Source organism: Curcuma longa, chromosome 6 (genome assembly GCF_044706935.1).
Source record: "Curcuma longa cultivar G26 ecotype Majalengka, Jawa Barat chromosome 6, ITB_CL_G26_1.1, whole genome shotgun sequence".
NCBI lineage: Eukaryota > Viridiplantae > Streptophyta > Magnoliopsida > Zingiberales > Zingiberaceae > Curcuma > Curcuma longa.
This window is the reverse complement of record NC_133866.1, coordinates 2,003,787-2,025,631: the sequence shown is the minus strand read 5'-3', so window position 1 is coordinate 2,025,631 and position 21,845 is coordinate 2,003,787. Positions and strand designations below refer to the sequence as shown.

At 42.3% G+C, this 21,845-nt stretch overlaps 2 protein-coding genes and 1 pseudogene across 2 annotated transcripts; 2 read left to right on the top strand and 1 right to left on the bottom strand.

Annotated features, from left to right (window-relative positions):
- Positions 1–986: 986 nt before the first annotated feature.
- On the top strand, positions 987–2,036 carry LOC141831092 (E3 ubiquitin-protein ligase ATL6-like). The gene has a single exon (XM_074718527.1). The coding sequence runs from the start codon at positions 987–989 to the stop codon at positions 2,034–2,036; it is 1,050 nt and encodes a 349-aa protein (XP_074574628.1).
- A 12,267-nt stretch (positions 2,037–14,303) lies between these two features.
- LOC141831091 (putative phosphatase PSR2) lies at positions 14,304–15,563 on the top strand. Its single transcript, XM_074718526.1, has 5 exons — positions 14,304–14,434; positions 14,607–14,735; positions 14,807–14,927; positions 15,019–15,100; positions 15,422–15,563. Exons 1-5 carry the CDS (start codon positions 14,357–14,359, stop codon positions 15,561–15,563), a joined length of 552 nt encoding a protein of 183 aa, XP_074574627.1. The 5' UTR covers positions 14,304–14,356.
- A 3,984-nt stretch (positions 15,564–19,547) lies between these two features.
- Positions 19,548–21,435, bottom strand: LOC141830594 (ribulose bisphosphate carboxylase/oxygenase activase 2, chloroplastic-like; annotated as a pseudogene).
- Between the last annotated feature and the right edge of the window lie 410 nt (positions 21,436–21,845).

Sequence of the window (21,845 nt, the reverse complement as noted above, 5' to 3'; positions counted from 1 at the left end):
TTCAATTTATTTAAGGAGATAAAAAAGGTAAGATATATTTAAAAATATTAATATGAATTATCCATCAATCTCAATGATTAAGAATTGATAATTGATGTGTAAAAGAATCATAAAATAACAAGAATCTCAAAAAAATATTCATATTTTTATCAATCTTTTCATTCAATTTATTTCAAATAGATTGTATATTGTTTAAACCAATGAGTAGAATTGGGGGTCGTAGTTAAAGTAGCCATTAGAAAATCAAAATAATTAATTTTAGTAAGAACTATATATTTTGATAAAATATTTACCTAAATTAAATTGTTTAGAAAATATAACGGTAAGAAAAAAAATCAATTGACAGAATTAATTTAGTTCCAATTAAAAATTAAAATTTGATCATTTCCTTCTTTTAAAAGAGGATATGATCCGTTTTGGAATGAATGTCTCGTGCTAGTTATATAGAACTGAGTATTCGATTAAAATTAAATTAAATTAAATTAATCAAAATTTAATTAAATTGAATTTTTTATAAATTAATCGATCTGATTAAATTTTCAAATAAAAATTAAATAAACTAAACCGATAAAATACTGATTAATTTGATTTTTGATCGAATTAATCAAAATAATTAAAATTTTAAATATTATAAAAAATTTATCAGATTTATAAGTTTACTTATTTAAAAATTTATAAATTATTTTTTTTATTTTATTTAATTTGATTTAATTGAATAAGAAATTTTAAAATCGAAATCAAACTGAATTAATTAATTTTTTTAAAAAAATAATTAAAATTTTAAAATAATTAAATTTTTTTTTAAATTTTATATTCGATAGATTTATTCGGTTTATAGTTATATATCCGTTTATATCATGCATAATCTGAACTAAAGACAGGCATTATAATCAGGCATTACTGGAAGAGTTACAACGCCGAAGCGTAGCCATCCCAAATTCTGCTGTGCCATCCGCCTCCCTCCCTCCCGATCTACTGCATCAGCCATGATGCTCCATCGCCGACCGATCGCTGTTGGCTGCCACACCATGGCCATTCTTTGCCTAATCTTCGTTTACCCCCGGTGCGGCGCCCAGCCGCCTGAAGACCAGTGCCCTAACAACTTCAGTCCCTCCACGGTCACTGTCATTATTTTCGGCCTCATCACCGCCTTCTTCTTCCTCACTTACTTCGCCTTCTACGTTCGCCAGTGCGCAGCTGGCGAAGACGCCGCGAGTGCCGCCGATCGACGTGACGAACTCCGGCTCGGATCGGCGGTGGGCTTGAGTCTAGACATTCTCAAGTCTTTCCCGACGATGCCGTACACCGAGGCGAAGGCGCTCAAGTTGGGACATGGAGATCTCGAGTGCGCGGTTTGCCTCATGGAATTTGAGGACGACGAGGACCTCCGAATGCTCCCAGGATGCTGCCACGTCTTCCATCCGGACTGCATCGACGCCTGGTTCGCAGCCCACGTGACGTGCCCCGTCTGCCGCTCCGACCTGGCCACCGCTGCCGCTCTCGAATCGCCGATACCCCCTGCATCATCCCCTTCGCCTCCAATTCCAGAATCGCCTCCGGATACTGTGATTCTCGTCGTCGACCGAGATCGGGCCCCAGAGGAAGACGATGCGATAGAATTGACCCGGATCGGGAAAGAGAAGCGGGAGGCACGGTCTAGGCGGGGACGGCGGCCTTCGAAGCTCCCGCGATCGCACACGACGGGACACTCGTTGGCAAAGCTCGATCCGGAGGCGGTCGGCGACCGCTACACGCTGCGGTTGCCGGAGCACATACGTCAGGAGATCTTCGCTGCTCGGAAGTTCCATCGGTCGACCAGTTGCGTCGCTCTCCCAGTGACCGAGGAGGGGAGCTCGCGGGCGGGTTACCGCTGCGACACGGGAGGGGAGGGAAGCAGCGGTGGGGTACGAAGTTGGATCTTGGGGAAATCGGATCGGTGGCCGTCCTTATTCAGAACCACCCTTTCCGTGCCCTGGAAGAGAGGCGATGGCGACGCGTCAGCGAAGAAGGCGGAGGCGTCCACCGCTGTGAGCTAGCGGCCACTTCGAACGTGAGACCGAGTATATAGGCTGCGTATTCTCTTGTCTGTTTCTTCTTATATATAACCCAATAAGTAATATCTACAATTTTGAAAAGATGAGTAAGCTCCACATGAAAAGATAAGTAATATCTACAATTTTGATATCGGATGACCTGAGTTTTTTGTGTAATCAATAGCAGATAAAACTTGGTTGAAGTTAACATCCACTTAATCCCATATAAATTTTAAAACCTCATGCTCAGTTTATTTAGGAATACAGATTCAAAATTTTCTATTGTTTATTTTGTAAGGAAGGATAGACTTTCTGTCATTTATTTGATAGGAAATAATCAATCGATGGATTCATGAATCTATCCGTGGTTTGATTTGTCAGATTTTTGTCAGTCGAAAATCGAACAGAACGCCCTTCTTTCTCATCGCGTAATCTCCACTCGCCCTGCGCAACCAGCCCAGTACGGTCGCGTAATCCTCGAACAACCTTCTCTTCTTCTCTTCCATTTCACCTTTTCTTCTTGAGGGATTCTTTTCTCTATTAATATGGTGGATTGAGAAATCTACACGTGGCAGGGCTAAGTTAGAGGTCAAGCCAATGATTTAAAGGTCAAGCAGAGGTGGAGGTCAAACCATCCATTTGACCTCTCCGATTCAGGCTGACCAAACTCTGTCGGCTTGGTCACTCGCTAACTTGGTCGTCTTCTAGCTTTGTCACTTTACCTCTCCGATTCGAATCTAGCCAAATCTGCTTAGCAACTCAGCTAAGATATCACTGTCTCGACCTCAAATCGTTGCATCATCACTGTCTCAGCAGTTTGGCATTGATAGTTCGGCCAAGATAACTCAACCTCGACAGCTTGGCCAAGACAACTCAGCCTCAGCCGTCGACCTCATCTCCAACTTGGCCTCAGGTGTCGACTTTGTCTATCTTCAAGGTCACTCAACATCGATCTCATTTCTTCATCCATCCTCGGATTTGAAATGCTCATAAATATTCCGAAACACATGGCACCATGTGAATAGTGAAGCGGCCATTAGTTGTCAAATCTGGTCTCTTGGATGTCGTATCAAACATGTGATGTTTGGTGAATAAAGAGACTACTAACGGTTGTCTGATCTGGTCCCCTCACTAGCTCATACGAGGATGATGGAAGGAATATAGCATCTGACATAGAGATACTCTTTTGACAATTCTATAATTCCTAGAGAAGGTAAAGAAAAGGCTCTCTCTCTCTTATTTCGTCTTCTTCTTCTTCTAGCTGCTTTAGCTTTGATACCAAAAAAGAAAAGTCCTAACTTGAGCGTTGGAGTAGCCACACTGAGTCCAACCTCAACGCTCATTCTAACCTCTGATTTAGTGTTGCAAACACCCTAGGTATTCTCTTCATCAACGTCACCTTCAATATCTTCACCTCAACATTTGCTCCCTATTGATTCACCTGATCATGATCTCTGATAGGAATAAATTGGCATCATTTGTGAGAAATTACTTGAATTGAGACGTTGAGATGGTAGAATAAGGGAGAACTGTCAAGGGTCTTAATTCCACAGGAGATTTAGATCGTGGTGAGACTATCACCATGGCTAAGGAAGAATCCACATGTTGGTGGATCAGGTGGTACAGTGGATCCTACAAAGGCTCCCCCTAGTGAATCTGACTCCTGAAGAAGTACCCAATGCTTCAACTGAGATGCCGCTCATTCCCAATCAAGTGTCAAGTGGTCTAACAGGCCCTTCTCCTACCGCCTTCGCTAAGCAACCGAGTAAGATTGTGATTCCACCTAAAGAATACTTAGATGGATCGATGGAGGGGGAAACGCCTCCTCCGAACAGGAATAAGGGCAAAGAGCTCGCACTTGTTGAACACACGCCTTTCTCAACCCATGGCTTGCATGATAAATTACCCCTTAACTTTCGAGCACCTTAACTAGGAGATTATAACGGATCATCTGATCCTAAGGATCACTTGGGGGAAAAAAAAACTATATTGCATTAGTATGTAGATGGCATCAAGTGCACAGTCTTTTTAACGATTTTCTCTGACTTTTCTTAGTGATGGTTTAACGGACTATCGTCCTCATCAATTCGCACCTTTGCCAACTTCAAGGCCATATTCCTACAATACTTCACTAGCAGCAAGTAGTACGATTAAATGCCTCTTAACCTATTTTCTTTAAAGTAAACGACTAAGGAAAGCCTGAGAAACTACATATATCGGTTTAATAAAGTTGGCTTGGATGTGCCTTAAGTCATCTCTGAAATGTTCATCAGTGCTTTTCTCCAAGGTTTGCAAGAAGGGGACCTCTTCCGATCTCTAGTGAAGAAGCCTCTTACAAATTTTGATATTTTTTTGGGTCATGCACAGGAGTATATTAATGTGGAAAAAGCTCAAGCCGCAAGGAAGAAGGAGGTTATGGCGCCAACAGCAATGTCGGCTCGATCTGAGTGTAAGGCTCTTTCGCCACCTATTCGACACAATGAGCGATTCACTCACCACCAGTATGTCTCAGCTCGGATAGGCATGTGAATGGTACAAACTATGGAGGCAATCCTAACTTCCGACCTTGACTCCAATAGGTCGGATAATGATAAGGAACGATATTATTTTTTTCACTAGGCTTGTGGACATTTTACCCATAAGTATCGACAGTATGCTAGAGAAGTACATCGTGTGATTGAGGAGTGTATGCCTATCCAGAGATTACCTCCAAGATCAACTTGGCGATCTCTCATCCACTATGCTCGGGGCGAGAATTTAAACATCAAGCCAACCATCGAAGGGAATCACCGAATGACTGAACCGATCATCGAAGGGATACACCTCCACGAAGGAGGTCTTGATCTTGGGAGCCATCTTTGTTCGATAGACAACCAGTACCAGAGATGTCAAGAGGGATATCCGATTCCTAGGCGAAATCAATATGATATCGGAAGGCTTGATTGATGGAAACTTAAATCGAGTCTGAAAGACCCACTGCCGAAGGCTCGAGAGTTATGAAATCGACACCAAATCTCAGGTAAAGATAGGTCCCTTGATTAGTTTCGGCCCTCGAGACCTGGATGGGGTAGTTACTCCCCACGAGGATGCATTGGTGATACGGGCTGTCATAGCTAATTACAATGTGGCCCGAGTCTTCATTAAGACTAGGAGCTCGGTAAATGTGCTCTTTAAAAAAGCTTTTGATTAGATGCAGATAGACCAGCATACGTTACAACTCATCTCCACGGTGTTGTTTGGGTTCACTAGACATGAGGTGGAACCATTGGGGCAGAGCAGTCTCCCACTATCCTTGGGAGAAGAACCTTTGAAGCCAACTCAGGTCACTATCTTCATAGTGGTTGATGCCCCATCTTGCTAGAACATCATCCTCAGACTTCCCGCCTTTAGTTCATTCCGAGCCATAGTTTTCACCTATCACCAGAAGATGAAGTTCCATGTAGACGATCAAGTGGGTGGTTAAAGGTGATCAGACGATTTCGAGGAAGTGCTATGTCGAGGTAGTACGAGTAGCCTTGTGTAAAAGTCAGAAAACTCGAGGAGCAAAAGTCCAGCTCATCCACGATATCCCTCCAACTCGACCTTTTGAGGGACATGAAGAGGTGTCAATAGTACTTGAGTTGCTGAATCGAACTATTAGGGTTGTAGTCAGCCTCCCTCCTGAATTGAAGCAAAAGGTAATCACTTACCTCTCTCGCAATCAAAATATCTTTTCTTGGTCAGCTAAGGAAGTCATAGAGATATCGTCTACAATCATGAAGCACCAACTCAATATTGACCCAAAAGTTAGGTCAGTCTAACAGAATAAATATCACTTCGGTCTTGAAAAAGATAAGATAATCTATGCTGAGATTACCAAGCTGATGGAAGCTGATCATATTCAAGAAGTTCATTTCTTGACTTGGTTGGCAAACATGGCAGTAGTTCCTGAGCTAGGGGTAAATGTAGGGTGTGGACTTTGGGGACCTCAACAAAGCTTGCTCGACGGGCTACTATCCCTTATCCTGAATCAACCAATTAGTTGACTCAACTGCAGGGTGTGAGCTCATATGCTTGCTAAACGCATATCAGAGCTATCACCAGATCCCTTTAGTGACAGAAGATTAAGAAAATATCAATTTTATCACCTTGGAGGGAATGTTTTGTTATACTATCATGCTCTTTGGACTAAAAAATATAGAGGCAACACATCAACGATTGATGGACAATGGCTTCAAGAATCAAGTCGAATGGAATGTCAAGGTCTATGTGGATAACATTCTGATCAAGAGCACCAATGCCGAGAACTTGATTAATGACATCGAGGAGACTTGTTGCACTATATGTTTATACGGCCTCAAGCTGAATCCAAACAAATACTTGTTTGGAGTTAAGAGAGAACGCTTCCTTGGATATATCATAACTGAGTGAGGGATTAAAGCCGATCCTGAAAAAGTCCATGCATTGCAGGATTGGCCATCTCCCAAGAACCTCAAAGAAACATAAAGGCTAGTCAGACGAATCACTTCCCAATTCATTTCCAAGTTGGTCAACAAAAACTTACCTTTCTTCAAAGTTCTCAAGAAGTTAGCTCAGTTTGAAAAGAGTGAGAAAAGTAAGTAGACCTTCACAGAGCTCAAGGCATACTTGGCGTAGTTACCTCTCCTATCTAAACTTGTTGCGGGAGAAAATCTCTGACTCTACTTAGCCTCGATAGAGGGAGCAGTCAATTCAGTGCTACTATGACAAGAGAGTAGCACTCAACATTTAATCTATTTTGCTAGCCACCTTTTGAAAGATACTAAGACTAGGTACTCTACTCTAGAGAAGTTAGCTCTGGCATTAGTCACAATGACTTTCAAATAACGGTCGTGCTTCCTATCCCATCCCATCATCATGCTTAATTAACAACATCACTCTAGGGTGGGCATTGACTAACTCTGAGACCTCGGGACAATTAATTAAATGGAACATAGAGCTTAGTGAGTACAACATCTAATATCATCCCAGGACAACCATCAAAGCACAAGCATTGGCCAACTTCTTAATGAGACCCCAAGTTAGAAGTTGAAAGAAACCTAGAGGATCTTTGTAGATGGGTCATCTACGAAGCAAGACAGCGGAGTCAGAATGCTACTGATTTCACCCTGATAAGAGGTGTTACAACTCATCATCCAACTAACCTCCGAGCCTCCAATAATGAGGTTGAATATGAGGCATTGTAGGTTGGACTCCAAGCAGCTAAATAGGTGGAGCCTCCCAAGTCATCATTCACTCTAACTCCCAACCGACCACACAACAATTCGAGGGAAAGTTTGAAATCAAGAATGACTGACTTCTGGGTTATGTTAAAGCCATTGAAAAATTGAAAGTCAAATTTTACGAGGTTGCCCTCTAGAAGATACCTTGAGTTGAAAATCGAAAGGTAGGCGAGCTAGCTAAAATAGAAAGTAACTTGGCTACATAGACATCAGAAGGTTCGGTCATTCAAGTTGAGTTAGTCTCACAGATAGATCAGGTACCTGTACAAGAAGAGTTAGTCGTCTGGGGACTGCCATTCATTTCCTTTTTGAAGGAGGGGACTCTACCCGACCACTAAGAACAGGCTCGACTTCTCAAAAGATGGGCAACTTAGTTCACTCTGGTTGGGGATTGTTTATATAAGAAAGCTTTCTCCTGACCTTTGCTCCAATGTCTTGGCCCTGAAGATGCATATTACATCATGTAAAAAATCCATCAAGGTAGTTGTGATAACCACGTCGATAGTTGGTCTCTGGTTATAAAAATCCTACTGGCAAGCTACTTTTGGCCAACTCTCTAGGCAGACGTAGCTCATCTAGCTCACACCTGTGTCCATTGTCAAAAGCATCAAAACCTCTCCCGAGCTCCTATGGAGTTATTGAAGACATCTACTATTTCTGGCCCCTTTGACTATTGAGGTAAGGATCTTGTTAGCCCCTTCCCAATTGGATCCTTCCAAAAGAAGTTTTTATTGGTGATGGTTGATTATTTCTCCAAGTGGGTGGAAGCCAAACCCCTAGCACGAAGAACAAAAGATATTGTACTCAAATTCTTATGGAAAAACATTGTCTGTTGATATGGCCTTCCTCGTCGGTTGGTATTTGATAATGGCCAACAGTTCCAGACAAACTAAAGGAGTGGTGTGAAGATTTTGGTATTCAGTAGGCCTTCACCTTAGTCGCTTACCCTTAAAGCAACGGGGCAAGGTGAGGTAACCAACTGAGAGATCATCCAAGGACTCAAGATCAAGCTTAATCATGTTGGCAGCAGTTGGGTGGAAGAGCTGTTGAACATCCTATGGGCATACAAAACTACTCCTAAGGAAAGCACGAAGACTTTCCACTTGGTCTACGGAGGAGAGGCGCTCGTCCCTATCAAAATCGACATAGAGTCTGGCCGGGTACAAGCCTATGACTCCGACAATCTCGATAAGTGTTAGCTTGAGCTCGACCTGATCATTGAAACTCAGGATAAGGCAGCACTGCATCTCTCGGTCTACCAATAGCGAATGTGCTAAACTTATAACAAAAGGGTTATTCCTCGCACCTTTCAAGTTGACGACTTTGTTTAAAAGAAAACCAAACTTGTAGGTGGCGTGGGGAAGTTAGAGCCCCGATGGGGAAGACCCTATTTGTTGGGTCCAAAAGGATGTTCGTATCTCCACAATGACATGATATTGTCCACTTTGGGCCAAAGCCCTCATGGCTTTGTTCTTGGGCTCTCCCCAAAAGGCCTCATACCAATGGAGATACTTTTCATCCTTTTAACCCTATGATCTTTTCCATGTGCTTTAGATGTGAGACTATGTTTGCACCCTTGCAACCCAACAATCCCCCCCTTAAACAAAGGACCACAGGCCCCCCTCAAACGGAAAGCCTCCGTTTGATGTCTGAATCCTCGACCCACCAGGACTTTTCACCTAACCGCAACTAGGACTTTTTGCCCCTCGGTCCACCCGACCTACTAGGACTTTCACCTAGCCGCAACTAGGACTTTTTGCCCCTCGGTCCACCCGACCTACTAGGACTTCTCACCTGGTGTCTGGTCCTCTTGATTCAGACACGGGAGCACCCACTTCCTTTATTTTTTTTTAAGGTTCAAAGCACATGGTTAGATCTGGATCATGGCTCATCCGGCGGTTAGTCCAGTGAAGAGCGGTCTCACTCTGATACCACTTGTTGGGTCCAAAAGGATGCTCGTATCTCCACAATGGAATGATATTGTCCACTTTGGGCCTAAGCCCTCATGGCTTTGTTCTTGGGCTCTCCCCAAAAGGCCTCATACCAATGGAGATACTTTCCATCCTTTTAACCCTATGATATTTTTCATGTGCTTTAGATGTGGGACTATGTTTGCACCCTTGCAACCCAACAACCCTATTGTATCAAACACAAGATAAGCTCAAGAGCATATTATCTAGAAGACTCAGATGACAAAGAGCTCGGTCGATCATGGCAAGTTGTGCACCTGTGACCCTATAGTGTTTAGGAACCTCTAGTACTCATCGTTTCTATTTTATCACAAGTACTCATTTACTTTATACATGTCCTTTTCCTTCAACATTAAAAGATTACTCTCCCTCTTCAAATAGCTCGGGTCCCTATACCGAGTCCATGTGTGTTCCCATGAAATCGACAACACTTAAGTCCATACACCGATTCGAAGACACTCGGGTCCATACGCGAAGTCAAAGACACTCAGGTTCATACACCAAATCGTAGACACTCGGGTCCCTATACCAAGTCCATGTGTGTTTCCACGACATGAAGACACTCGGGTCCATATGTCGAATTCAAGATACTCAAGTCCATACACCAAGTCCAAGATACTCGGGTCCATATACCAAGTCGAAGACACTCAGGTTCCTACATAGAATCCATGCGTGTTTCCACAAAATCGAAGACACTCGAGTTCGTACATCGAGCCAAGACACTCGGATTCGTACACTGAGTCCAAGACACTCAAGCCCCTACATCGAGTCCATGCATGTTCCCATGAAATCGAAGACATTCGGGTCCATACACTGAGTCCAAGACAACCAAGTCCATAAGCAGGGTCGAAGACACTCAGGTCCCTACACTGAGTCCATGTGTGTTTCCATGACATCGAAGACACTCGGATCCACACATCAAGTCCAAGAAACTCAAGTTCATACACCGAGTCTAAGACACTCAGGTTCATACACCAAGTCGAAGACACTTAGGTCCCTACACCGAGTCCATTCATGTTTCCACAAAATTGAAAACACTCTGGTTCATACACCGAGTCCAAGATACTCGAGTCCCTACACTGAGTCTAAGATACTCGAATCCCTACATCGAGTCCATACGTGTTCTCATGACATCGAAGACACTTAGGCCCATACACTGAGTCCAAGATATTGGTGTAGGGAGCACCAAATAATCAAACAATGATTTTGATAATGGTAAAGAGTTCAAGTTAAGTTTATGAAGTTTACTAATGAGCTGAACTGAGTGTGCAAGTAGCACAGGGAAGTCCTAATTGTGGTTGGGCAAAAGAAGTCCTAGTCTGAAGGACTGGACAAGTAAGTCCTAGTCTGGAGGGTTGTGTTGGGTTGCAAGGGTGCAAACATAGTCCTACATCTAAAACACATGGAAAAGATCATGAATTTAAAAGGATGAAAGATATCTCCATTGGCAAGAGACCTTTTGGGGAGAGCCCAAGAACAAAGTCATGAGGGTTTAGGCCTAAAGTGGACAATATCATGCAATTGTAGAGATATTTTAATTCTCTCGGTTCTAACAAGTGGTATCAGAGCGAGGTCGCTCTTCACTGGACTAACCGTCGGAAGAGCCATGATCCAGATCTAACCATGTGTATTGAACCTTAAACAAAGAAAGTTGGTGCTCCTGTATCTGAATCAAAAGGATTAGACACCAGGCAGAAAGTCCTAGTAGGTCGGATGGACCGAGGGGCAGAAAGTCCTAGTGGATCGAGGATTCGGACATCAAACGGATGCTTTCCGTTTGAGGGGAGCCCGTAGTCCTTTGTTTGAGGGGGGATTGTTGGGTTGCAAGGGTGCAAATATAGTCCCACATCTAAAACACATGGAAAAGATCATGAGTTTAAAAGGATGGAAAATATCTCCATTGGCAAGAGGCCTTTTGGGGAGAGTCGAAGAACAAAGGCGTGAAGGCTACATAGTCTCATATCTAAAACACATGAAAAAGATCATGGATTTAAAAGGATGGAAGATATCTCCATTGGCAAGAGATTTGGAGAGAGCCCAAGAACAAAGTCATGAGGGCTTAGACCCAAAGTAGACAGTATCATGCCATTGTGGAGATATTTTGATTCCATCGGTTCTAACAGACTGAACAAAGAAGTCTTGGTCAGGAGGATTAGGAAGAAAGACTTGGCAGATCAAAGCACCAGGCGAGAAATCTAGGCGGGTCTGGAGGACCTATCACAACCACGATGACGATCTATCGGATGTGAGAGCTGACTTTTATGACCTTGCGCCGCTAGATGCTGGAATAACTTTGTGGCTTATCTTTATAGATCTTGAAGTATCGCATCTCGAGTGTTATTGTCATGACACAAGACTTCCTCAGTTGGAATCTGCCTGTCACGACCATGATTACGCCCACGACGATGATCCATCGAATCTGAGAGCTCTGATATCAACTGACGCTTGACAGAATAATGATTATCCTGTGGGCAATGCTCTGATACCAACTGACGCCGGACGGGATAGCGATTATCCTCGGACAATATTGAATCCATTGATTTGACTGTGAACGTCAAAAATAATATTCTAAAGCCTATGATTCGAAAGAATACCAAGAGATAGGAAAATAAACAACACTGTCAAAAATATTATTAAATTAAAAACTTCTCCTTAAACATCAACTCATAAAATCTTTATATAGACCCAAAATCCTAATTTGTAAAGTAAAGAAAAAATTTTAATAGAAAGAAATTTTTTTTAATGGACTCAAAATTCTAAAAATTTTAAACGAACTTAAAAATCTTAAAATAAAAAATAAAAAAAATTAAAATTAATAAAAAAATTTAAAACTACGCTAAATATCAAAACTCTAAAAATTACTAAAAATAAAAATTATAAAAATAGTAATAAAATCTTTCAATCATCCTGCATTAGAGGCTCTGAGCGAGTGTTGTCGTAGCACTTTTTACACTGCCTTGGAGAATAATTGGTTGATTTCTTCATGTGCCATGGATACTACTTCACCGTGGTTTTTCTCTTCGATGAGTGTTAATCATCGCAGCGTCTTAGCTCAAAGTTTCCACAAATGTCACCAATTTTATTTCGCCCAGATATTGTGGATAGTCATCTAGTTCAGTGACTGGTGGCTTGATTATTCATGGTGTTTGGTCAAAATAAATTAGCATCGTCTGTGAGAACACTGAGCCAAGATGCTGTGATGGTTAATACTGGAAGAACTATTAACAATCACGACTCCGTCGGAGAGAAAAGTCGTGGTGAAGCAATAGTCATGACACAAGAAAAAAATTAATCAATTGGTTTCCAAGGCAGTGCAAGAAGTGCTATGAGGACACCCGCTCCTGCAATTGTTTCCAACGGGAGCCCCTCCTCCCTTGATAGACACGCCCTCTCTTTTGGGTAGGGTGTCGTCATCGTTTGTGGGGGCCTCGTCGGCTATAGTCTCAATCCATGAGGGGCAGCCCTCCCGGACTAAGATTCACATGAGTCACGAGAGGGGAAGAAGCCTCCTCGTGATCATAGAGGAAAGGTGTTCGCCTCCAATGAGGGAGGTGCTTGAGGAATACCTTTCTCTAGAAGAATCCTTGAAGAAGAGTTAATTGTCTTATCATTTTTGACAACCACAACTGGAAGAATACATGGGGTCATCAAATTCAAAAGATCATTTGTGCCACTTCAAGAATGGTTCCCTGCTGCATCAACACACAGATGGTGTTAAATATCGAGTCTTCCTAACTATCTTGTCAGGCTCGGCCTAACACTAAACGACTTGGTTCCATGCATATATCCAATGTAGGCCTCGACATCTTCTTTTCCCGACTCTACTAAGACAGCTCGATCAAGATAACTCGACCTCAATAGCTCGGCCAAAACAGCTTGGTCTCAACAACTCAACCAAGAAAGCTAGGCCTCAATAGCTCAAACTCGACAGCTCAAGATAGTGACTCAGCCTTACGATGGACTTGAAACTCCTAACCCCGAGTTAGCGATTCATCACTACAAGAAAACCGATCTTTAACAACACTCAAAAGACATCGGTTTTATGACAAAACCGATGTCTTTTACTTTTTTACAACGGTTTTAAGAAAAATCGATGTCTTTAAGAGGTTGATGGGAGACTACGACAACGATTTTTGGAGGATACAACAACGGTTTCAAAACTGTTGTCTATGTCCGCCTACAAAACGGTTTTTGAAGACTACGACAACAGTTTGAAAACCGTTGTCTATTTACGGTTTCAACAACGGTTTTGGAAGCTATAACAACAATTTAAAACCGATGTCTATTTGCGCTTTCAACAACGGTTTTGAAAGCTATAATAACAATTTAAAACCATTGTATATTTTGGTATTTTCTTTCCCTCTCTCCCTCCAAATACGCGCTTCCAAAACTCCTAATTAAACCCGTGGTTCCAACAGTACACCCGGACTTAACCCTAGACACGTCCGCAGCATCTTCAACCATCCCCCTCAACTCCACAGAAGACCTTCCACTACAACAAACTTGACTTTCCGCAGCACGTCATTAACGACACACATCTATAGTGTGCTGTTAATAATCATTTTTACAGCGTACATAATTAAGTGCGTTGCAGATAATATATTATATTTTAAAATTAACAGCGCGCGTATAATCGTGCGCTGCGAATAATATTTTTTACAGCATGTAAAAATTCTGCGCTGTTAAAAGAGGGTTAAAAAATTGGCATTGACAGCGCGGATAGATAATACGATGTTAAAAATATATTAAGGATTTATTTTTTTTTCCCGGTCTCCCTTTACACGCACGCACAACTTCGATCTTTTTCCTCACCTCTGTTCTCGCGATTTAGGTCTTTCCCGCACCTCACCTCACCTCTGTTCTTCGCCCGACGCCACTCTCACCCGCCCGCGCTCTGCCGCCCAGCTCGCTCTCTCGCCCGCGCTCTGCTGCCCAGCTTGCTCGTCGGCCCGACGCTGTCCTTCCTCTCCACCGTCGCGAGCTCCCCCTCCGTCCGTGCTCGCGTCGGAAACCCTCAGTCCATGATCGCGCCGATCCTCGTCAATCCGTGCACGCGCCGTTCCTCCTGATTCCGTCCTCCTCCGGCTGTCCGTCGCGAGCTCCTCTCCCGTCCATGTTTTCCTCCACCGTCGCGAGCTCCTCCGTCCATTCTCCTCAGTCCTATTTCCTCCTCTTGCAGCGGCAATCAAAGGTATAGCTTAAGTGTTGATTTCATGTTTTAGGGATTTGATTACGTGTTTTAGGGTTTGGCATGTTATTGATTTTAGGATGTTAATTTTAGGGTTCTGATTTGGTGTTTTAGGGTTTGCCATATTGTTGATTTTAGGCTATTAATTTTATGGTTAGGCTCCTAACGTTTGCAGGTTGTACTTGATTTGGATGAGACTTTAGTTTGTGCATATGAGACATCCAGTCTTCCATCGGCTGTTCGTACACAGGCCATTGAAGCTGGTCTAAAGTGCTTTGAACTAGAATGTATATCTTCAGAAAAGGTTGGTCTTATGACTTGCCTATTTTAAATTTTCAGCATGTCTATTTGGAATTTTGCTGAAAATTATTGAAGTATGCCGATGGAAGACCAAAGGTCAACAATGTCACTGTTTTTGAACGCCCTGGTTTGCACGAATTCTTAAAACAGTGCAGTGAATTTGCATATCTTATTCTTTTCACAGCTGGTCTTGAAGGTTGCTGTTTTTGGTGCTAGTTTTCTTCATTGTGTGTTTAAAATTTTTATACTTCTGAATGTAATTTATTGTATGCTTCCTTTTGCATCAGGTTATGCTAGTCCTGTTATTGACAGAATAGACGTTGACAAAAAATTAAGTCATCGGCTATACAGGCCTTCAACTGTGAGCACGTAAGTGAAAGTTCTGCACATGAATTTGCACTCTTCGAGTTATAAATAATATATGTAGATGTTATTTAATGTCACTTACTGAATCATCAGTGACAACTTTTCTTTAAATATAAATTATTGTTCACTTATCGAATCCAATGAAGATTCATATAACCATGTTTACTGAATGCTTAAATGTCTGCATACAAATTGCATATTGCATGTGGTGCCTACATATATCTGTATAATTTTTGTATCCAAAACATTCTACAGTCTATTGCTAAATCCTGCACATACCATACATTATTGTACAAGTAAATGTTATCTGTTTCTGTGAATCAGAGAATACCGAGAACATGTCAAAGACCTTACTTATGTATCGAAAGACTTCTCCCGCACTGTTATTGTCGACAACAATCCATTTAGCTTCTTGCTTCAACCTTCCAATGGGGTACCATGCGCTCCATTCTTTGCAGCACCATAATTGCAAGCATAAATTTAAAAATGGTTTCTGCTGGTGCATTTAAACATTTTTTCAAAAATAATTGAGAATCAAAAAACTCTTTTTTTTTTGTTTTCTATTATCGAAGTGATTGCGCGAGCAAATTAAATCTTACGCTACCAGGAGACAACTCAACCTTGGCAGCTCGACCTTGGCAGCTTACCTAAGGTAGCTCGGCCTTAGTCTACAACCTCGTCTTTGACTCAACCACAATCAACCTCGCCTAGTTTAGGCCTACTTGACCATTTCATTCATGGGACTGCTTTTTCCAAAATCTGAGGTGAATAGAAGCACGTATCTCAAATAGGTAATAAATGAAAGTGTGTTTCTCTAAATATACGATAAACAAAAGTGGATATTTTGGAATATGCCTTAAACAAAGGTGCACATTCTAAGAAAGAGCTTAACATCTCTTTAAAAGGTCACCCACCCCTGTGGGTAGAGGTATGTGCACATATAAACCCTAATTTTCCTTAGTTGATCCTCTTTAAAAAATTCTAACTCAAGCGTCGGAGTAGCCTACTAGGATATCTCCCCGGCGTTATTTTAACCTTCTTTTGGAGTGCTTTTTAAGTTCTTTATGTTGGTACTGTGGAAGCAGTTTTGGATCGCTAGAGCGGAAAGGTGAATAGCGACTAGTAAAAAATAAGTTATTTCTCTTGTTAACTAACTAGCAAGGACACACACACATTAAATAAAAATGAACACATCATAAAAGAAAGAGGCCGAATTTACTTGGTTTGTAACTAGGAGATTGCTAGTCCATGACTATGAAAAGCTTCACTATCTTCTCTTTCGTCAATAATGATCCAGAGGCGGAGAAGCCTCTTATAATATTTAAGCACAAAAAATTAAAACAGAACCGAATTTAATAAAATTGAGTGGGTTATTTTTTTTCTTCGAACTTCAGTCTATTTATATATTTTTCTTTATCTGACCGTTATACTGACATGACATCTCTGGGGCCTAGACTCGTCGAACTCTATCTACTCTGGCAATAGTCCGCTAACATTATGGATGACTTCTTACATTCCAAGCGCCTATATTCTGTTGATGTGGATGTCGTCCTGATCCACTTTAACAATGACTCATGCTGATGTGACTTAGATATCCGAGCGCTTGAAATTGATCTAGGCACCTGGAGTCTAGGCGGCTGGAATGGTCAACCTCTATATTGACCATTTTCTGAGCTCGTCTCCTTCGATTTGTCTCGGTCGCCTTGCATAGTTTTTCTTTTGATTTTTCATCCCTCGGATGCACTGAACCTTTTTGGCTTACTCCCATGCATCCTTCTCACTTTGTCGATCAGAGTACTCTTCCGCAACTCCTCATACCTTAGATGCACTGAGCCCATCGACTCCTTTTCCGTGCCATCTTTTTTGCTTGCTTGCATCTTCTGTTAAGGTTCACCATCTGGTATATGTATGTTCTCTTATATCCTTGTACACTTAGACACATGTGTTAAACATATAATGACCTAATTTAAAACTTATTTGACAACACATCAAAACACCATTAGGGTACTAACACTTTCATCCTCCTTAATGACGATCTTTGGGGAGCGTGCACGTCAATAGTTTACTGAACGATGGCTTGACTAAGTCAAAACAACATGTATTAAACTTCTTTTAATATTCTAATGAAATATTAATTGACTTTTTTTTCTTTCAAGCATGAATGTGAATGTCACTCCTTTTAGTTGAAAAGTGAACAAGTCTTAACCCTTCTTCCCCATCATCTCTTCCTCCTTGTATTTACTTTCCTCTTCCTTTAGCAAATAGATTTGATTTGTAAAAACTCTTGGCTTTCCTTTCCCAACCTTCTACTTTTGCAAAAAAAAAAAAAAAATCCATTCAATAGAAGGGCACAAGATTTGAAGAAAGATTAATTTTCTCTACTCTAGTCCTTGAGGATGGAACAACTAGAATTAATAGAAGTCACCTTTTCCTCAAAATTGGTTTTCCCAAGAGTAGGTGGAAGTGGATGAATAAGGTAGAAAATGACTAAAAAAAAATACAAATTTACAACCCTCCTATCTATTAGTGTAATCATGCCTTAAATGATCCAGTGTGACATTGATTTTTTTTCATATTTGCGAAAGGGTTTAAGTTAGGCCATGCCATGATTTTAAATGCATGTTTGAGTGTGTAGGGATTTGTAGCAACACATATAGAGCTTGAGAACTCATGATTTGGCATGATCAAGGTGGCACACTTGGTGATTTGGAGGTTCATGGAGATCAGAGAAAATTGGTATAGGACATCCTAGGGACTGCAAAATGCAAATCATTGAGATGGTTGTTAGAGTAGTTCTAGAACAATGACTTAGCGCAACCAAGTTGGAGGCTTAATGGCTTGAGGTCGGAAAAGATCGTAGAAGGTTGCACAAGGCAACTTAAGGATGGTAGGACCAGGAGCAGTGAGGACAATAGTTAATGGAGTCAGATTACATATGTGAAGATGTGAAGGATGACATGTGGAGTTGAGTGCTCATGTGCATCTGAAGGATTAAGTAACCTAATGGGAGATGGCCAAGGTGCAAAGTCAAGTTGTGATGGCAAGAATCTATCATGAGTTGTGAGAGTTGACGTCTTAGAATTGGTCATAGTCGAGTTTCTAGTCAACTAGTAAGGGATAACAGTTGACTAGTGAAATGGGGAAACCCAAAAACTCAAAGTTTGAGTTGAGTTTTAAGGGTTTGATTAGTAAATTGATGTGGAATCTAGTCGACTGATGAAGCAATCAACATAGGCTAAGGAGGCAATGAATATAATGTGTTGTTCGAAAGACCAGTTAAGTGAGAAGTTGATTGGTGTCACATCAATCAACTAATGGTAATATTTCAATCAATTAATGCTAAGTATGGGAAGTAAAAAAGGAGCAATTAGAGCTCAAAAGTGGTCAGATCAGGCAAAAGCAATCTACCAATGGTACAAACCAATCGATTGATTGGCGACGGATCAGATTATAGCATGAGGTTTCGAAGGCTATCAAAGGAGGGCTTCCGAAGGCATCAAAGACTGACAAAATAGTATTAGTTAATTTATTAGATGCTTATGATAATCTCTTTAGTTTTGCTCTTACATTTCATTGTAATTATTGTGCATATAAGAGGTTTCTCCACTTTTAATAATTGCTCAACAAGAAAAAAGTTAGTGACTTTTTAGAAGTGATCCCACTAACGGATCATAAGTCATTGAGTAATAGTCTGGGGGACAATTGCAAGCATGTGTTAGTATTTGATAAGCTTGTTTGTATGCATATTTTATTTCCACTAAGCTAATTTGATTGTGACCTTGCTAAGTTATTAGTAAGAGTATTAAAAATCATATTTGTAGATTCCTAAACGTCATTCATCCCCTCTAGCATCTGCTCATCTAAACCTCATGATCCCAACACTATCTTCAATTGTGGTTCTTTTTTCTTCAAACATGATGGCTTCAATGACATTGAACTTCAACAAGTGCCAAACCACTTATCCTTGACCTTCTCAATGGGTAGCAGTAGCTCTCCAGTCCCTTTCCCTCTTCTTCAATTATCCAAAGATAAAAGATCATAAATTTCAAAACCATATATTAATATATTATTCTTTAAAAAATACCAACCAAGTGTTCAGAAAAATAGTTTAATTTCTTTGATGTCAAAATGATGACAAGAAGTATTTTGTTTTTTTCACTAAATTGGATCTCTAATACAATTTCCAAGTAGGCACAATCACAAAAATATGAATGAATTCAATTATTGCATTTCTTCAAATATCTTATTGTAAATTTTAAAACTATTTCTAAGTTCACAATCCGCCTTGTTAACTAAATAAATGAATTAGTAGATCTATTTCACTTAAAATTGAAATAGATTAAAATTATCACATAAAATATCAGATGAATATAAATAAATTTTTATTAAATTAAATATTAAATTTAATTTAATATTTCTTTTAAAAAATTTAAAAAAAAACGCATACACATACATACTTAAGTAGATTTCATTCTACTAAAGCATTCAAGAACACAGAAATAAGTAAAAAAGTCTGGAATATATTACAGGCCTTTTCTCTCTCGGCCGTCTTTCAGGGCGGCTTGGGAATCTTACAGGGTGGTAGAGAAGAACTCGCCGGAGTTGATGGCGTCGGCATTGGCGTCTCCGAGGGCAGCCTCGCTTAAGTACTTGTCGGCGAGCTGCACCCTCTTCACGTTCTCCTGCTCCTTCACCAGCATCTGCCCGTACTCCATCAGCTTCTCCAGGGTCATCGGCGGCTGCTCGAATGTAGGCGGACCCTCGAGCGAGTTCACCAACTTCTTCCCCACGCTGGCCACGCCGATGCCCGACACCCACTTTCGCACCTCGTCGTCGTAGACTCTCGCTCGGAGAGCTCCGAAGAAGTCTGCCACGGTTTGGAGATTGGGCAATCGGTCGGCCGGATCATTCACTAGATTAATGAAGAGTATACTTCATGGATGGATGAACATGGATGTGGATCTTACCGATGGATTGGCCGGGGAAGGAATCGACGAGCTTGACGATGTCCTCCACGGGCACGTTGTCGGTCCTGAAGATGCCGGTGCACACCCCGATCCGGTCCTCCCTCGTCGGCGCCCAGAGAACTTCTCCATGCGGCCGTCTCGGATCAGCGGCGCGTACAGGGTGGAGAAGTCGTTGCCGGTGACGATGATGGGGACACGAGGGTTCTCTTGCTTGTTGTACATCCCCGGCAGCTGCACGTTGGTGGGGTTGTCCGCGATGTTCATCAGCGTGGCGTTCACCATCTGGTTGTTGACGGTGTACTGGGTGGTGCCGCCGAGGCGGCCCGCGCCGGCGTCCAGGTCGTTGATAAACAGGCAGCACATCTTCCCCTTCTTGATGAGGTCCGCCGCCTCACGATACCGCTGCCGGATCAGCTTCGCAGGCTCGCCGGCGTTGCCGCTCTCCAACTCTCCCGCGCTCATCATGATCGGGCTGCGCCGCCAAACAGAGCGGGCAGAATCAGAGCCCGATTCAAACCGATCAAATTTAAACAAAACGAAAGAAAATTGATCTCACTCACTTGATCCCCATCTTCGCAAACACAAGCTCACACTGGAACGACTTGCCCTGACCTTTGCCTCCCCAGATGCCCAAAATCAGAGGAACCTAAACATCATCTGGTGAATCAGAAACAGAGTCGATGTCACTATGTCAGTCTGAATCATGCAGCTAGTCACCTTGATGTTAGGGAGACTCATGAAGTTCTTGGTGATGTGCACCACCAGCTTGTCCATGAAAGCTCGGGCGATGTAGAAGCCATCCTTCATGTTGTCCATGTTGTACCTGGATTTGAAGATGATCAAACAGTTGAATCGAGTGGAGGAGGAAGAAAATCATTGTTGTCCATGAAACTGACTGGTTGATTTGCTTACGTGCGGAGGCCCTGACTGATGTACTCGTAGGAGGTCATGACCGGGATGTGGGTGCCGTCGCCCATCGGGGCCTGGAAGAGAGAGTCGACCAGGCCCTTGCCCCGGGTGATGTCTTGCTGGTCGTCGGAGGTGTCGGTGCCCAGGTGGGCCCACCGGTCCCCGCTGGTCTGGTTCGACTCGTCGAGGTCGGCGGCGAGCACCCTGAAAGAGGAGGCGGAGGTGCTCCGTTGCGCGAGGGTGGGCGTCACCCGCTTCAAGTTGGTCCCGAAGAAGGCGGCGGCCGGGAGCTGGGCGCCGGAGCCGGAGCCAGGCCGACTCAACTGCACCTAAAACAAACTCCACAGGTTCAAAATAAACATCAACCAGAAAAGATCAATCGAGCGGCGTGTAACAGTACAGTACCGGCACTCTGTTGACTGCTCCGACAGTGGAAACGGCAGCCATCTCTGGTAACTCGATTACCAAACTTGCAGGAGATGGGGCTCGATTTATATGAGCCAGTCATGGCGAGGAAGCTCGAAGGGGTTCTGTGGCTTGTCTCCTGTGGATCCTGAGCACCACAGAGTCTGGATGGGGATCAGGGCACGCGGCGCCTGCTCCGCCAATGGCTGGATTGGCGCAAGTAGCTTTCTCGTTAGGAGTTCAGAAATGGATTCGTGTGGCTTGGCGGAGGAGAAGGGAAGGTGTGGCGGCGAGCTTGCTGTTTGCTACTGTTCACCGGATAAGATAAAAATCTGAGGGAGGGAAAAAATCTGAACCTCGAGATTTTTCTTGTGCCGCTTGTTTTTGTTGTCGTAGTTTCTTGTGGATATTTGTTGGGGATGAACTTGCATTGTCCCTTTTCTATGGTCGAGTGTCTTGGATGTCTT

Excerpts from the sequence above, each read along its gene's own strand:
- LOC141831092 (XM_074718527.1), top strand. The coding sequence starts at position 987 with ATGATGCTCCATCGCCGACCGATCGCTGTTGGCTGCCACACCATGGCC.
- LOC141831091 (XM_074718526.1), top strand. The coding sequence starts at position 14,357 with ATGTTTTCCTCCACCGTCGCGAGCTCCTCCGTCCATTCTCCTCAGTCC. Across the intron at positions 14,928-15,018 it reads TTTCACAGCTGGTCTTGAAG|GTTATGCTAGTCCTGTTATT; the intron begins GTTGCTGTTTTT and ends CTTTTGCATCAG. Across the intron at positions 15,101-15,421 it reads AGGCCTTCAACTGTGAGCAC|AGAATACCGAGAACATGTCA; the intron begins GTAAGTGAAAGT and ends TCTGTGAATCAG.